The sequence below is a fragment of the Barbus barbus genome, assembly GCF_936440315.1.
Source record: "Barbus barbus genome assembly, chromosome: 35".
NCBI lineage: Eukaryota > Metazoa > Chordata > Actinopteri > Cypriniformes > Cyprinidae > Barbus > Barbus barbus.
Genome location: NC_136763.1, coordinates 23,958,174 through 23,977,131, shown reverse-complemented (window position 1 = coordinate 23,977,131; position 18,958 = coordinate 23,958,174). Strand labels below are relative to the sequence as shown.

At 37.1% G+C, this 18,958-nt stretch overlaps 1 protein-coding gene across 6 annotated transcripts in view; it reads left to right on the top strand.

The window, feature by feature from the left end:
- Positions 1-18,958, top strand: part of LOC306855224 (4'-phosphopantetheine phosphatase-like) — a 26,774-nt gene extending 7,816 nt beyond the window's left edge. For all 6 annotated transcript variants that reach the window (XM_079393746.1, XM_079393751.1, XM_079393749.1 and 3 more), the window contains exons 10-19: positions 2,176-2,331; positions 12,035-12,147; positions 12,352-12,439; positions 12,667-12,818; positions 12,906-12,961; positions 13,068-13,117; positions 14,857-14,961; positions 15,065-15,165; positions 16,567-16,635; positions 16,749-18,958. In XM_079393746.1, coding sequence (XP_079249872.1) covers positions 2,176-2,331; positions 12,035-12,147; positions 12,352-12,439; positions 12,667-12,818; positions 12,906-12,961; positions 13,068-13,117; positions 14,857-14,961; positions 15,065-15,165; positions 16,567-16,635; positions 16,749-16,965 — 1,107 coding nt within the window. In that variant the 3' untranslated portion in view covers positions 16,966-18,958. The remainder of the gene's footprint in view (positions 1-2,175; positions 2,332-12,034; positions 12,148-12,351; positions 12,440-12,666; positions 12,819-12,905; positions 12,962-13,067; positions 13,118-14,856; positions 14,962-15,064; positions 15,166-16,566; positions 16,636-16,748) is intronic.

Genomic DNA, 18,958 nt, shown 5'->3' with positions numbered 1-18,958 from the left:
GCTGACCGGAGTATGTATCAGTCTCTGTTTTCATATTTCTCTGTTATGGTCCACACTGCCAAAACGTCTTATTTCCACAAGATTAACAGTGCTTCAGATGCACACAAACTCCTAAACATTCAACTCTCTCCTCTGCCCCCTCCCACCACCACTTTAACAGCTGATGATTTAGCTAATTTCTTCACGTATAAAACTATAACCATCAGTAGTTTGTTTTCAGCTCCATATACACAAGAACTCAGACCAGCTACATCCACAGCCAACAGTCTCTTCTCCTCCTCCTCCTCCTCCTCTCAGAGTCAAAAGTATCTAAAATTCTCCTCTGCAGTCATCCTACCACCTGCCCTCTAGCCCCTGTCCCCTCACACTCCTCTATAAGCCATTTCTCCTACACGTTTACCAGCACTCACACACATCAACACATCTCTCCACACAGGCACTTTCCCCACCATGTTCAAGCAGATTCGGGTAACCCCACCGCCTAAAAAACTACACTAAACACTTTACTTATAGACAGTTATAGACCAGTCTTGCTCCTCCCATTTATAGAGAAAACTCTTCAACGATTTATTTTCAACCAAGTATCATCTTTGCCTTTCAAAGAATAACCAGCTGAACGAGAACCAGTCAGGTTTTAAAAGTGGCCATTCAACTGAGACTGCCTTGCTGTCGGTCATTGAAACTCTGCGGATTGCGAAAGCTGAATTCAAATCATCAGTTCTCATTGTTCTTGATCTATCTGCCGCATTTCACACGGTCAATCATCAGATCCTTCATCCCACCCTCATCATTGGGCATCATAGCAACTCCACTTCACTGTTTTGAATCCTAACTCTCAGGTAGGTCTTTCAGGGTTGCCTGGAGATCCAAAGTCATGGGGCTTCCTCAGGGGTCAGTTTTTGGACCCCTCCTGTTCTGCCTATACACTATAGCACGGGGACCCATCATACAGGCACATGGTTTCTGGTGCCATTGCTGTGCTCTATTTTTCATTTCAACTAGATGATCCAACGGTAGCTGTACGGATCTCAGGCTGCTTGGTGGACATCTTGGATGAAAAAACAGCTCAACCTGGCAAATACAGAGCTTCTCATTATCACTGCCACTTTGACTGTATAGCTTAATTTCACCGTTCATTTAGGCTAGGTTTATCAACAATAATCCCATCAAGTTCAGTCAGAAGTCTTGGGGTAATCTTTGATAACAATCTGACCTTTTAAAGACCACATTGCAGAGACTGCACAAGCATGCAGGTTTGCATTGCACAACTTCAGGAAGATCAGGCCTTTCTTGACGGCGCATGCTGCAGAACTTTCTGGCTGGGCTTGCAACATGTACAATCATACCACTATAGATGATTCAGAAAGCAGCAGCATGATTGGTCTTAAGCGAGCCCAAGAGAGCCCATGTCACACCTCTCCATCTCTCTCTGCATTGGCATTTAAGACATTGATGCTTGCATACAGAACAGTCAAGGGCTCTACACCCTCCTACCTCCATTCACTCTAATGAGGCTACATCCCCTTTAGAAGCTTGAGATCTGTAAGTGAGCAACGCTCATGGTACCATCACAGTGAGGAACAAAGTCACTTTCCAAAACGTTTTTGTTCATTATTCCTTGCTGGTGGAATGATCTTCCCATCCCCATCTGGCACACAGAATCCCTGATAATATTTAAGAGACCGCTGAAAACTCCTCTGTGAGCACCTAACTGCATCCCTCAAAAAAAAAAAAAAATCCTCTGCTTACACTTTTCCTTAATTCCTCCCTGTTCTGGCTGATACTTTTCTGAACAATGTCAGAAATGTATTACTAGCACTTCTCGTATTTATTACTTATGATGAATCGCTTGTTGTATGTCTCATTTCATTATTACTTTGGATAAAAGTGTCTGCTAAATGAATATATGTAAATGTGTTGGGTTTTTGTCAAGGGATCCAAGGTAATGATAACTTTTGGGTTGTCCTACAAAAATGTATCACTTCAGCATTCTATAGGAAATAATGAATATTCATATCTTGAGTGAACCCTTAAGTTAGGTGTGTATGCCTGTTTTAGTTTTTTTAACCTCTTCTTGGTATCATCAAATGTCTGCTGGGGAATTATAGCCTTTCCTGTGCAGATGAATGCACAAATTGCCATTCAAACTTACTCCTCTTTATTCATTGTCTCCAGTTTGACATGTTGGAGATGGACCGTCTGGAGAGGCAGCTAGTCAACCTCCCGCTGCTGCAGGACCCGACCTCTTATATTCCAGACACGGTGGACCTGACTGAGGATGCATTGGCTCGGGAGTACTGGCTCTTCTGCTTTGAGGAGGCATTGGATTGGGTGAGTCCTCCAGGCTCTGTATTTTTGTCTTTCATTTTGCGACTTTTATTATTAATTTGCAATGTTAACTTTTTAGAAAATAAATATGTAATCTCACAACTCAGCATAAAGGCCGGTAAACTGCAGGGCGTTCACACTGCGCTTTTTGTTCCATTGACTTCCATTCATAAGCATGCGGATGCGTCAGACCGGAAACGCAAAAACCCGCGTGAAAGTTTCGTATTTCACTGCGTTCCAAAGTTCATGCTTGGTGACCTGTGAATTTGCATCACGTGAAACCGTGTGACCAACAACAAATCGAGACGTCATAGCATAACCTCGTAGCTGAATTAAAAGAACATAATTGTAAAGCTGCAGCGCTGCAGGAAAGTGGAGTAGATATGGTATGTTTTTACATTTTAGGTGTATTATGATATGTTATGTGTTGAATTAAAGTTTTTAAAAAGAGCTGCAGAGCATGACGTCATATCACGACTGTTGCCTCATTCAAGGAAATTTTGCATGCAAGTCTAGTGTGACTGTGGCTTTATTCTTACCAACAACCACCCACTGGGACTTGAATTTCTGTTAGAAATGTAGAAACAAGATATATGGGTATATGTTGATATGTAGATGTTTTGATGTCACTAACCTGGCAAATTCAAACGTGATTAGTACTTTAAAGCCGTGGCCTGGAAGTCGTGGCCTAATGGTTAGAGAGTCGGACTCGGACTAATTTGAGTGGTACTGGTAAGAATTTGCGGGAAATTCGAGCATGCTGCCACATCATTAAGTCACGCCTGTAAACATAAAGTTGTCCCAGCTAATAGGCTATCGCATGTGAGGATGCTGCAGGTGGCGGATCGTTTATAGCCTTTTCTCACAGCAGCTGGAATAATTAAATTTATAATTTTGATGGCGGATTGTAATTCAGAAAGGATTGTGTTTATGAAACCCATGTGACTGAAATGAAATTATACAGATATCTGTGCCTGACGTTCGAAACGTTGCAATAAAGGAATTTTTTATGGAGCAGTCAATTCAGTGTGCGGACATTGTTTGTTCCTTTACTAGAATACATTTTTTTTTGTCCTGCACCTGAGCCCTATTCGGGTTTCTGACACAATGCTGTTGTATTTAACATTAACAATTTGAGAACAAAGTATAACAATAATAATAATTTGCATGGTTTGATGTGATATGAGCTAACCGATCGTTAGATTTCATCACCATTGGTAGCGCGATTTGTTGTAATGCTTTTTTCCTCAGTTGGTCAGAACAAACGTGGTAGACTTGTTGCTTGCTTGTTTAGATGACAATATCCGGTGAAAATTCTTATTTGGGTCATATATTCCAAGACGTAGGCTTGATTCTTAAGTACAAAATCCACACCAGTGCGGTCACTGACAGCCACACATACTCCTCAAAACATTAGATTCATCCGTGCTGGAGCCGTGCCTGAGCACAACCCATGCAATGAAGATAATTCAGTAAAAAACTGCAATGGAAGGTTTTCAAACAAAGAGGCAAAACTTACAGACTGCAGCTTTGAGGTGATTAGCTCAGTACCTACCCACCTAACCTATATGATATGTGACTGTTACATAACTTCAGTGTAATATGATGACCAGTCTTTCGTCATGGCAACATATCTTGTTACGTTGTCACAACTGGAAAAATCTAATTCCTGAATTCTTTTCTAAAACTGAAATTTTTGTCATTTAGCAAAGCAAAGAATTGTGATGCTCCGCATAATAATCTGCTCTATTCCAGTGCACTCCGCCTAATTGACCTATCGGTAAGCCCCTCCCCTTGAACGCAGATGAGCCAATGGCAGTCGAGTATCAGTTGCACTGGGAAGCGGAACTCGGACATCTTAAGTAGTGATGGGAAGATCGGATAATTTTACTGGCTCGGACTTTGTCTCGTTCAGCAAAATGAACAAATCTTTTTTCGAGTCATTTCGTTCATTTTAGCAAAATATAATTAAAATGTTACGTGCTACTTCCCTAACACATCTACTACTTATGCAAACGTTGATCACACTACAAACAATACAAAACTATAATGGTATAAGAAACAGAAAAAAATGTATTCATTGTTTACCTGGGTCTTTAGTCTATGATTAGCTCACCTCACCTCTTATCTGACAAGTCTTCGGGTTTGAGTCGTTCATTCATCATGTGACAGCCCCGTAAACTTAACCAATGCAGTCAGAGCCGGAAAGAGAATCGAAAAGCATCCCTTCTGTAAAACCACCATCCCCCCTTACCATCCCCCTTGGATTATTAATTTTGTGTATTACGTGAAACTTATGCAAAAATTCTCTACTTATGATCATTTACGAACTAAATAACGGCGATTGGCCAATCAGAACTTTGTACTGTAACAAGCTGCGCACAAGTGGAAGTAATTTCGTAATTTTTTGCGCAAAATGGTTCAATCGCAACTTTTGAAGTTCTTTTAAAAGAAGACAACAGAAGCTATGATTTTTCCTTGATTAGAATTTAAAGGCATTCTCCTGATATAATGTATGTGTGACTGTGAGGGACTGAGAGACGATAGGAGAGCTGACATTAGAAAGGAAAAAAGAAAAAAAAACGTCTTGAGAGCCCAAAAGCATTCACTGCGCGATGAAGCCCATTAGAATACAGTTAGAATGCCCTTATAATTCCAGCAATGAAACAAAAAATACCCATGAATGAGTTTTTACGTTTTTATATTCATTGCACAAGCTTTTCTGTATATCAGCACATGTGCGTGATGCGCAAGCACAAATGTACTATTACTTTTATACAACAGTGCAGAGCAACACGGTGTTTCATTCCGTGAATGAATCGAGTGAGCCAGTGATTCAACGGTGCATTCACTTGTTTCCTTTCTATTGAATCAGCCGTTTTGAACAAATCGTTTGATATGAATGATTCAGTAAGTCATATATTAAAACAGGGACTTGCGGCCACCTACTGGTAGTTTTATTGTCATATTTATTAATCCATGACAGATCTAAACCAGCCAAGGTGCCAGCACAGGAACACATTCAGCAAAATATTGTTTAATTATCAATATTGACCAAAATTCAGGCACCAGAAGAAAAAAAAAACTTAAGTAATAGTTCATTTAATAAGGCAAATTTTTCATTCAATAGAAACCTTTTTAAAAATGAGACCAGTTTTGTAATCATTGTGTACAATTAGCCACAACCCCACGTCCTTGCTAACGTACAAACCAAGCGGCAACCTCCCGCTCCCTCTTGTGAAACCAACACGGAAGTGATTAAAACTGCAATTCATCGACTAGCCGCTGGAGGCTGGCTCCAAAAGGGAGTCAATCACATTGACTCTCATGTTAAAATGCCCAACTTTACAGTAGAAAAAAACATGTTTACAGCCTGGTACAAAAATTTATTTTGGTCTATATAGCAAATTTTGCCCTTCGTGACAACTGTGAGGGGGGTGAATTTTTTTATAACTCATCCATTTAAATTATATTAAGCCTTAAACTTCTGCATAATTAAGGGCGTGGCCACTTGAGTGACAGGTTGATTGACGTTGCTGTCTCTATCTGCTGTCTGTTAGCCGTCACGTTACCTCAGCCGCTGAACTTGGCATCTCTGCCGTGTTTCTGCTGTTGTTTTATACAGTCTATGGCTTTTTTCGTTATTATTTCTTAAAATGATCTAATAAAATGACTTGTTGTGCGGTTAATTGTACTAACAGACCGTCCAAGTCTAGGCTCCATTTTTTCCGGTGAGTGATATTGTAATGTAATTTTATTTATTTATTTATTTATTCTTTATAATTTTATTTAAAACTTAACTACACTCCAGAATCCGACAGACTGTGATTGGCTGTAACGTTAGGCCTCTAATTAACGTTACTGGTTAAGCGTTTTCCTCCAATAGAAAACTGTTAGGCTATAATACAAACTCTGTGGCTTAAAGAATTAAAACCGATTAAAACTGTTTTTAAAAGACGAAACTCAGTGAGAACATGATTAATAAAGCATACTATATACAGACAACCAGGCACCTCAGTTCCACCCACGTCCCGCCTCATTGCCCATCCGGGAGTGACGCGCGGTGACGCGTTGCCAAGATGGCGGCGGTCGGCTCCGCCCACTTTAGGCTTCAAAAACGCTCTTCAGAAACCTACGAGTGACGTCACGGACACTACGTCCATTTTTTTTTTACAGTCTATGGTACAAACCTAAATAGCGGACTGTTCTCACGTCATGTACAGTGTAGGTCAAAAGCACATAAACGAAGTTCTACATTTCAGTGCCTCTCCTTATTAAACTGGTTAAATGTAAATTAATTTAATCTTACCCTGTTGATCCAGGATGTTGTCTTCTGTGATCGTGACGATCATTACATGAGACTTCTCCTGTTTGCATTGTGATCTGTATCTTTACATATTTATTTTGAAATATTTTAAAAATCCCTTTATGGCATATTTAAATCCCACTTAAATGATGGTCCTTCTGTTTGTCAAATTTATCAAAAGCTTCTTGGGACAAGGTTTTCACACTGACAGCTGTCATTTTAAGCCAGTTGGCAACTCCGTTTGTTTCTCCGAGGAAGCAACAGTAACTAAAGAGGGGCGTGTATTTAAATACCTTTGAAAAAAATCTAATGTATTTTGTATTTAAATACATTTAATCTTAGTATTTTCAAAATACATAAAATATGTTTTTGCCAGTCAACCTCTTTATTAGACTGCTGATTTCCTGTATCAACTAGTTCAAACATGCCACTTTCATGCATGTGAGCTGCAGCTGTATGACTCCATCTAGAATTGGGTAATTACATTTTCTGGATTCCTTTAAGGAAATAAGGAATAATACTGCCTTCGTGTGCGATCAAAGTTTCCTATTTCCAATTTCAGAAGTCCTGATTACAAGCATGTCACATTCAAGTGCTTTGCTGTTGGAAAGAATAGGAATTGTGGAGGAAGCCAGGTTTCTTGGGAAAATCTTATTAAAGCCAAAATCGTAGATATTTAAGATATTTAATTTTGAATAAAATGTAGCATGCCATTTGTTGACAACTATATCATCATTCACAGTGCTATCTTTACAGTTAGCTTGTTGATGGTTCTGGATTTTCAGTCAAATACATGCTGTTTTGCTGTGTATAAACCATACAAAATGCTTGAAATGGTTATTGCACCATGTGCATGACTTTAACATTAAAACAAGGTGATTTTGCTTTTGTGGGAAACAGCATACCTGTCCCAGCAGGTAAAAAAGAGCACTAGCAAGGGGAACATAACATTAGCACTAGTCAGTCTTGTTGGTCAGATTTTGGTTTTATCAACTAGCTAGTCAAATGTGTTCATTAAACTTTAATCATTACTGCTTACTATGGCGATATGACAATAATATATGTTGGCGATGGTATAAAGTGTAAATCGTGGATTTACAAATATATCTGTGGCGCTTTTAGTGGGCAGGAGCTATTGACAAGTCAGAGCGATAAAGAAACATGGATAAATGAGTAAAAAGCAGCTTTCTGTGTGTGTGTACCCAAAGACAAAGGTAACTATAATGCTAATAATAAAGATATAAGTTAAAAAAGGTGCTGGTGCTGGTCATAAAATTAGAATATCATGAAAAAGTTGATTTATTTCAGTAATACCATTCAAAAAGTGAAACTTGTATATTAGATTCATTCATTACACACAGACTGATATATTTCAAATGTTTATTTCCTTTAATTTTGATGATTATAACTAACAACTAATGAAAGTCCCAAATTCAGTATCTCAGAAAATTAGAATATTGTGAAAATGTTCAATATTGAAGACACCTGGTGCCACACTCTAATCAGCTAATGAACTCAAAACACCTGCAAAAGCCTTTAAATGGTCTCTCAGTCTAGTTCTGTAGGCTACACAATCATGGGGAAGACTGCTGACTTGACAGTTGTCCAAAAGATGACCATTGACACCTTGCACAAGGAGGGCAAGACACAAAAGGTCATTGCTAAAGAGGCTGGCTGTTCACAGAGCTCTGTGTCCAAGCACATTAATAGAGAGGCGAAGGGAAGGACAAGATGTGGTAGAAAAAAGTATCCAAGCAATAGGGATAACCGCACCCTGGAGAGGATTGTGAAACAAAACCCATTCAAAAATGTGTGGGAGATTCACAAAGAGTGTACTGCAGCTGGAGTCAGTGCTTCAAGAACCACCACGCACAGACGTATGCAAGACATGGGTTTCAGCTGTCGCATTCCTTGTCAAGCCACTCTTGAACAAGAGACAGCGTCAGAAGCGTCTTGCCTGGGCTAAAGACAAAAAGGACTGGACTGCTGCTGAGTGGTCCAAAGTTATGTTCTCTGATGAAAATAAATTTTGCATTTCCTTTGGAAATCAAGGTCCCAGAGTCTGCAGGAAGAGAGGAGAGGCACATAATCCATGTTGCTTGAGGTCCAGTGTAAAGTTTCCACAGTCATTGATGGTTTGGGGTGCCATGTCATCTGCTGGTGTTGGTCCATTGTGTTTTCTGAGGTCCAAGGTCAACGCAGCCATCTACCAGGACGTTTTAGAGCACTTCATGCTTCCTGCTGCTGACCAACTTTATGGAGATGCAGATTTCATTTTCCAACAGGACTTGGCACCTGCACACACTGCCGAAGCTACCAGTACCTGGTTTAAGGACCATGGTCTCCCTGTCCTTGATTGGCCAGCAAACTCGACTGACCTTAACCCCATAGAAAACCTATGGGGTATTGTGAAGAGGAAGATGCAATACGCCAGACCCAACAATTCAGAAGAGCTGAAGGCCACTATCAGAGCAACATGGGCTCTCATAACACCTGAGCAGTGCCACAGACTGATCGACTCCATGCCACGCCGCATTGCTGCAGTAATCCAGGCCAAAGGAGCCCCAACTAAATATTGAGTGCTGTACATGCTCATACTTTTCAGTTTGCCAACATTTTTTTTTGCATTGGTTTTAATTGATATTCAAATTTTCTGAGATACTGAATTTGGAACTTTCATTAGTTGTCAGTTATAATCATCAAAATTAAAGGAAATAAACATTTGAAATATATCAGTCTGTGTGTAATGAATTAATCTAATATACAAGTTTCACTTTTTGAATGGTATTACTGAAATAAATACACTTTTTCATGATATTCTAATTTTATGACCAGCACCTGTATACTCGCACTAGGCACAGTTGCCTTGTACTAAAGCCCAAGCACGATTTTCCTTTCGCTAACAGACAGATATCAGAGGGTTATTACTGAGGTTAATGGTGGAATTTGCAGCTTTACTCACAAAAAACTACATTACCTGTTCATCAATAAGATGAGAACCAGACCCATTATAAATCTAAATGTACTCAAAATTAAATTAATTGAAAAGTGTGATATCCAAGTAGTAATAAAGATTTTTGCTGTCATAATGATAACAATAGGGCATACAAAAATATTAAATGAACTGTTCCCTGCTCCGGCGCGGTTAGCGATCACACTACATGTGTACCGCACACGAGCCACCTCTTCAAGCAGGCCAGGGCATGGTTAAACGAACCGCACTGGACATGGTACATGTCACACTTGTGAAATGAACTGGACTTTGGGGGTCAATCGTGCTCAAGCATGGATCAGATCCCCTAATGTGAGTACATCCTAAATCTAAGTGAATAGCAGATAGCACACCGCAACTATAACCATAAAAGCACAAAAAATGGTGAATGATAAAAACATTGACAGCCAATCGGAATCATCTTTGCTTTAAAGAGCTTGAGCATTTAAAGTGACAGATGACACAACTGCATTGTATACTTAAAGATAACTATACTGGTGTATTCTATAATTATCGTTCTTGGTGTAAATAGGCCTTAATAGTGTTACTTCACTGGATGGCCAATTTCAAATGTATTGTGTATTTTCAAAATACAAAATACTGTATTTGTATTTAAATACATTCTCCCACACAGTATTTTGTATTTGTATTTAAATACATTTTTCCACACAGTATTTTGTATTTTTATTTTAAATACATTTTGACGTATTTGTGCCCATCTCTGGAAATAGACATGACATGACTTGATTGGATAGTGCTTTGATCACTTCTCACCGCTGTTATTTTTGTTGTGTATTTGTTTTGTTATTAAGGGGAAAGCACACAGAGCACATTCACATATTCATCTAAATGACAATTTTCATCAGTGTGGATGCTGGGATGTTAGCATTACAGCACTGCAAAGGGATTTGAAGCATTATTTTATTCATAAGAAAAAAACAAAAAAGAACGTTGATGTTAGTAGGCTATATCGCAAAAGTAAACTCCACACAGTTTCTCCACACTCTTTCATATTACTCTTTCTTCATATTTGACTTTGATGTTTACTGTGCATTTAGGTTATTTAACCTCATTAAAACAATATTTGAGCTCCATAACCTGAGACTTATTGCTTATTTTACATATTCTTGAACCAGCATATCACAAAGAGCATTCTGGGTTGAGAGAATGGCCCAGAGCGGACTAATCGAGTCAAAAAGGTGCTCTTCACTCTGGAGGAAATATTACCACCCCGCTCCGCTCATATGCTCTGTCAGTTAGTAATTGTAACATTGTCATGGATCCGTAGTTGTTTTTTGGTAATGTTTTTTTTTCTTTTCCTTTGGGCAGACATGCAATAGTTCAACCTCATTTATGTCCTCATTTGCTCAAACTAAAAAAATGTATTTAAAACAAAAAAACATAAAAATGAACAAAACACTTACCCCAAAGCATTAATAAAAATCTTAAATAATTACATTAAAATTTGTGCAGAAAAAACTATATGACCAAACTTTTATTGTGGCAAATGTTTATTTTTTATTTTTATCATGTTTATTTTTTCAATCCTGAAATAAGAAAAAAACTTTTATCTATTCAGGCAGACAATATAAATTAATAATAAATAAGTAAATAAATAAATGAAAATAATGGAGCAGTGGCCAAATCAGTAAGCAGGACAAATCAGTCAGTATTGTTTTTTTCTGACTGCAGGGCTTCAGGCTGTGCACGTCATTGCTGTTTATGTTCAGGTCCAGTTGGGTTCGAAAATAAATGCCATCAGGTCGGACTTGGATCTAATTTTATCAGGTTAAAAAAAAAAAAAAAAAAAGTCACATCGGGTTCGGTTAAAAAGTGATACAGGTTGGGTACAGATTTTAGGAAGCGACAAGACCTCTAGACAGAATAATTCATATTTAGTCGCATTGCACTGCTCGTGTTTGGTGTAGATGTGGTTTATTACGAATATATTGTACATACTGTAACTAGAACATTCTTGGGTTTAACTGTAGGAGTTGGTAATTTGATGAGAATGCAATGTCCTAGTTACTTCATTATTTAGTCAGTCATAAAATTCTGTAAAGTCATGACATTATCAAAACACACAAAAAATGCATAACTGGAACATTGTGTTAGCTGGCTAGTTTCCAGCATTGTTTCCTGAATGTTGTACAAAGCCAGCCATTTAAGATCCAAATCAACGTGTGGACGCAACATCAGTTTCTACAATATGTTTCTGGGAATCAAATCCATGTATTATGCTCTGTAGCAGTTTGGTGCTGTGTAGTGAGAGGTTAAGGTTAGAAGTGTCAGGTTTGCACTCTGGTATCGTTAGATTTCATAGCTTCTGTTCTAAGATTTTTCCACAACAAAACTAAGAAAAACAAAGGAATCACAAATGTTCATGAACTCATTTTGTTTTTCAACAGGTGGTGAAGCGTGCCATAGCTAGCCAGAAAGACCAACCAGAGGCTGTGGAAAGGGCGGAGAAGTTTCGCCAGAAATACCGTCATAAACTCCAGACTCTTCGGCACCAGCCTTTGTAAGAGCAACCATGAACCTTCAGTCTCTACCACGGCTCATCAAGGGCTCATTCTTCAGCTTGGACTGATATACATGTCACTTAATATTCATCCAAATCTTAGTAGATCTTACGAGTTATAGTCTTGTAGTTTGTGTGTGTGCTTGGGTTGCTGGATGAGTGTTTCTCTCTTCTAATGTAGCTTGCCTCTCCTCTCATCTCTAGTGCTTATGGATCCCTCACCGTCAGAAGTCTTTTAGACACAAGAGAACACTGTTTAAACGAGTTCAACTTTCCTGACCCCTACTCTAAGGTTTACATTGAATCTTGAATCATCCTTCACCTTGCCTGTGGTGCTTCAAATTACATCAGTTCCCCATAGTCTCTTATTTAAAATCTTGTAAACTTTCTTGTAAAATCTTAATTAGATTGTTTCAGTCTCTATCTCCATGTATCTGTGTGTCTATTTTCTAGTGGTTAAACCATGTTAGTGGTTAATCGAGTTTATCAGACTCAGTCTGATTCTCTGTTTGTCTGCAGATTAAGCAAAAGGAGAATGACATGGCCCTGAAGTACTATCTGAAGGTAGTGAAGTCTGTAGAGGAGCTGAGCTGGGAACAGAGACAGTTCACTTTGGTCAAAGGCCTCCTGGCTGGCAACGTTTTTGACTGGGGAGCCAAAGCTGTGTCAGAGTGAGTGTACTGATGAGTATGCTAGAAGATTTTTATTAATTTTTTATTTATCATTGGCTTTATTCTTACCTTTTAATTGTTCTTTAGCATGCTTGAGTCAGATCCAGAGTTTGGGTTTGAACAAGCAAAACAGCAATTACAAGGTATGAAAACTTATTTTAAACTATTAAAATTATATAATAATAATGTATTATTTGTTCTGTCTATATTTCTATCTATATCTAATCGAAATACATTTCTTATTCCCAGAGAGGCCATGGCTTGTGGATGCCTACAACCAGTGGCTTGAGAGACTGAAGGTCAGATCTTAAATCGACAATGACTTTAACAGTCCTCTCAAATGCTATATTGAACTTCATGCATTAAGCTGCATTCATGCACTCTGTCCTAACCTGGTGTGATGTAATAATTTCTCTTCAATTTTAACCCTAAAAAGGCCAAGACCATAAAGAGACATTAGAAAATGAATTTTCGCATCACACAACTTAAACTTAACTTTTTATTTTTAATTTTAATGTTTGAATACGTCATCCCTTTGAGGGTATAAAATAAAATCCCTATAAACCTTAATAGAAATTAAACTCTTTATTCTTTCAATTTGAGTCAAACATAGACAAATAGAAATACTCTGCAAAATATCTGAATAACAAAAAAGCTTAAAAGTTAAACAATACATTTCAGTTTGGCAAGATGTTCAGGAAAAGCCCAACTATTAAAATCCACACAGGTTTATGTAAAAATAACACATTAACTAATGTAGGTAAGAATAAATTACAGAAATGATCTTCTCTGCTGAATAAAGCCATGTCAGATCGCGCTGTTCTTCTGAGGTAAATTCCTCAGCAGGCCTTCTTTCAAAAATGGTGAAAAAAATGTTTTATCTATTTTTTTTATATATATATATATATATATATATATATATATATATATATATATATATATATATATATATATATATATATATATATATATATATATAGGTGAGGGCGTTTGCTCGCAGGTGACTGCATATAATGAGCTCAGATACGGGAAAGACTGTACCTCAGTTTCATACAGATTACATAATCAGATAATATTTGTTTTCGATTTGAATTCGTTCATTTTAAAAGTAGACACTTCAAGCTTTCAGATACGGGAAGGACGATACCTTGCTTAAGTTTCATACAGATTACATAATCAGGAATATTCTTTTTTGATTTTAATTCGTTCATTTTAAAAGTAGACACTTCAAGCTTTTTAGATTCTATTGATTTTAGTCTTATATGTATCTGAGTATTTAAGGTTTCTCTGTGAATCAGGAAAGCCGGCACGCGGAGGGTTAAAGCTGCTGCATTCAATTTTATCTTTAGACGGTAAATTTAGATTTCAAATTCAATGAAATTCAAAAACAGGATTAATTTTTTTTTATTTATTTTTTTTTTTTTTTATGTACTTTTAATTGTAGATATAGAGGAATTATGGATGAATTAAAAACAAAACATTAGATATCTGCATTGATTTAAGCCAAAACTAATAGTTCCAAAAAAATCCAGTTCACTGTAAAAGGTAATCTGTAAAACCGATATGTCATTATGCTTCTACTTAACCATCAACATTAGCACGATGGTCAGAGCAAATTTATGTTAACAAACATTTTGTCCGAGATCCTTTTAGGTGCACATAAATGTGTGAATTATATTAGTAATTATTAGTAAACCTGCCAATTGTGTGGGTTGAATATTTTTTCTGATGACTCTATTATGTTCTTACAGACTGTGATAATGTGCTGCTTTGCAGTATATTTATTTACTAATGTTAACAAAACAAATTGCTTGTTGAAAACTGTCTTGGAATTTGAAAGTGGAGTTTGTAACTTTTTAAATGTTCCTGTTGCATCTAATGTCTACCCTGGCCTGTTTTTAAACCTTACAAAAAACATATATTTTGCATCTGTTTTAGGACATTGTTTCATTTAACGTTTTGTTTGAAAGCATGTTAAACAATCTACAAAGTCTTCCTGGTCTTGATTGAAAGCGTACCTACTGGCTTTCTTTTACAGGGTCCTCCTCATAAATGTGCATTATTTTTCGTAGATAATAGTGGAATAGACATTATTCTTGGGGTTTTCCCTTTCATTAGAGAACTTCTCATCAGAGGCACAGAGGTAAGTGGACAACAATACACAATTATTAAAAATCTAATTATTGAGTCTTTTATAGTGTGCTATATGTGATTATAGTTACATGTGCGATTATTTCGGCTTTTAGGTTGTTCTTGCCAGTAACTCAGGCCCTGCCCTCAATGATGTGACTAACAGTGAGCTGCAGATCCTAACGGAGAGAATAGCTGCCATGGACCCTGTCATTCAGTGAGTGCTCACCCTCTTTACAGGGGTGAAATAAAATTGTCTAGGAGTTGGGAATTGAAAATCAATTCCAATTACAGAATCGGATACTTAAGGTCAGAAATCGAAATCAAATTTCAATTCCACCTATCAATTCCCGTGTGCACATCTTTTTTTAGGTGGTGAAAAGGGGCTGTTAAAAATGTATGTCTTTGAATCATTCATTCAAGAGATTAATTCAAAAAATCTTGAATGAGTCATTGAATCATTCCATTCATAAGTTCCACGAGATTTTTAGTTGTCTAATATTTTTCTTCAGAATTGTGAAAGAACTACAAACTCCATTTAAAAAAAAAAAAAAAGTCTCAATTTATCCAGAATCGTGCCATTCTAATTTTCACACAAACAGCTCTTAATTGAGTCCAGCTTTTATGTAGCCGGCTGATTTTTGTTCATGGTATTCAGCAGCAATTAAATGTTTTGCAAAAAGAGACACATAATAAATATGCTTGATATCTAAATGTTTGACTTAAATTTTTTTTTTTTACCACATTAGAATCAAAACTGGGAATCGATAAGCAGAATCCGAATTGAAATTGATCAAATTCAAACGATACCCAACCCTAGTAGTCTCTCACCTATGTAGAATGTAAATATGAATATAGATAATGTCACATGACAACTGCAGCGTTTGTGCACATGTATGGAAGGATATTCTGAACAATTTCCAAAAGGAATTGCAAAATGTATTTTCACTTGCGTTTTCCAAATGTGGATGCATAAATTGTTACATAATCCAAATGCAATTGCAAATCTTGCATTACGTATGCAATGCAATATCGCGAATGCATAGTGACTTCCAAATTTCAAATGGAAAAGCAAAGTCCATTTGCAACTGTATTTCCCATGTCTTACGAGTTATGAGCCTGTCATATTTAAATAGCAATATTAATTACCATGTCTGCTTTTCTACTTTCTCTGTGTTGTGCATGTAACCTGCCAAAACTCAAAAGGAATCACAATTCCTTTAGCATCTGAATTTCTGATGTGTTCACTCACGTGCATCAGTCGGAGTGTAAACAGTGAGAGATATTGAGGTGAAAAGCGTTTGGTAAATGGTGAATATTGACCTATTGTAAGTAAAAATAAAAAATAAAAAAAATGTTGTTTTCAGAGGACCAAACTGAACAAAAATGTGCAATAGGGTAGAAGATTGTGTACAACAGATTTTGCAGCAAAGTTTTGATCTGTTATGGTAATAATTTAGAGGCCATGGAATGTTGTGTATCAAAAATATTATACAGTAGGCTTTAAAGAGGTTTCTTTGAAAAATAAGTGTTGTGAACCAATACACCCTTATTTTTTACATCATGCTGAAGTAACAGTAACAGAAGGTTGAACATGTTTCTATTTTCTATTTTTCAGCACTGCACTCAAAGAGGACAGACTCGCTTTGGTGCAGAATGGTTCTAGTTCTCCTTGTTTAGACCTGAGGTATAATGTTTTCTGTCTGTATTTTCATTTATTGGAGTGAAACAGAGAGCCAATGCAATGCGAGTTCCCTCTGCTTAAAACCATGGTCTCTCCCTTTGTTATTCATTCTTCAGTCGCCTGGACAAAGCCCTGGCCACAGTCGTCAGGGAGCGTGGCACAGATCTGGTGATCATTGAAGGAATGGGTCGGGCCATCCACACCAACTACTACGCCATGCTCAGCTGCGAGAGCCTTAAACTAGCCGTCATAAAGAACTCCTGGCTGGCCGAGCGTCTTGGAGGCAAGATCTTCAGTGTAGTCTTCAAATACGAGGTCCCTTCCAAAGCTTAAGGGCAACATTAGGGAAATTAAAAGAGGCTTTTAGAGCTAAAATGGCTAGTGCTGAAAGGAAATTGCACTACCAAGGGTGCTTTTTCCTGAGATTGACATAAGGATTGTATTTGGGGTTTTCTTTTGCTTATGCTTCCTTTTTTTTTTTTTTTTTTTTCAAAATCAATAATAAGGGGGCAGTCGTGTGTGCCTGCTCTGAAATTGAATGTGCACGTCTGCTGTAGCCTCCCTCATAACAATTGGATGACAGCTGTAGGGGCTTTTTCTTTTGATGAGATTGAATTTGATTGTTCTCAGACCAGATTCGGTTGCTGATGGATACTCCGTTGGATTCAGGATGGATTGGAATGACAAATACAACATTTATGAACGGTTTTCAAATTGAATTAGTCCTAGAAATGAGGTCTTATGCTTTTCTCCTGCTGGATTTAACAATATATTTAAATGTATAAACCTCTGTTTATTAAATGTGGGTCTTTCTTTTGAAACATTGAAAACATAGCAGATTTATTTTTTTCCCTCTCAGTTAGTCTTTTCAAATGAGCATATTTAGTGTATTTCCATTTTTGTCCTGCTTTCAAATGAAGCTGGTATGTTTCTAATTTCACTCACTGCGTTTGTTACTGCCATACTGAATCATATCTCATTCAGCTGGCATTTAATGACTAGTACCTCTGTTCCCATGACAACATTTCATAGAGACAATGATTTTGTTCTTTTAATACATTAGCAATGGTGACCCAACAGAAGTGAATAACAAAAGCTTCTTGAACAAAATAGAAACTTGGCCTTTGAGTAAGTTTATGGGTTCTGATAGTTTTTTTGTTCTTTGTTTTGTTTTTTATGGCCACTGTCCAGATGATAAAAAGTGGTGTAACTATTGGGACATACTCAAATATAAAGAGACAAAAGGCAGTTTTTATAATGGGTTATGTAACCATTAACACTAGATGTCAGTATTGTATTATAATTGGTCCAAAACAGTTACATTTCTTGCTGAAGGCAGATAGTATTGTGACTTTTTTATTTTTTATTTAAATTATTTGTCAGGTGCTCAGTAGGAAAAATGAGAGGGAACGGAGTCTGCAATGCCTGCTTCAGATATTGCACCATTATAATGTAATGCATTTGTCCTCAAGTCTGATGGAGCTCTCACTTTGTACCATCTGTGGAAATCTTTGTAATCTAAAATCCATTTCGGGGCTCTACAACACAGCATTGCCTCACTATCACAGCTCTTTCTGATTGAGAGAGAGAGACCGACAGTTTGTGTGAGGGTTTGCGTGAATAAGAAAAATCTGCGAATGTATAAAACGATTAGTTTGTGAGGACTAAACTTTAAAGCACAGTATTTCAGGGCTCTGTTATAGAGTAAGAAGCACGTTAACTGCTTTTTTCATTCTGATTGATTGGTTGGTTCTCTTCATGTATCTTTTGTGTATGTATTGCGTACATGTGGTCCAGAAAAACAAAATGTTCATGCAGATTGACAGGATAAAATGTAAGTTCAGTATTTTAAACCGTGTGTACGACGACATTCTGACTAAAGGTTTTATACTAATGGTCTAGAATATGTACCTTCAGGAGTCATTCATTTGGGTGGTGATTTGAAATATGCTTGTCACAGAAGTCGAGAAAACAAGGATCTCAAACTAAAGCTGATTGTACAGTCCTCATTTATTATTTGGCCAAATGTACTTTACTAATGCATTAACTGTGCAATTTTGTAAAATCAGTTGTAAATATAACGCAAACTTGTACATAGAATGTACTGTTTATTTGCAAATCTTGATGCACTCTCGAGATTTTAGAAAAAAATATGCTCACTTGACAATCATATATAATTGTATGTCAAATATATTTTACACTGTCTTCACTCAGCTCGGATGTCTTATTTCTGCATTTGTATTACTTTTACAAAATAAGGATTTGGCAGAGCACTGGTTAAACATCTATGCTATCTTGCAATAAATCTGATTTATAGGTTACTAGC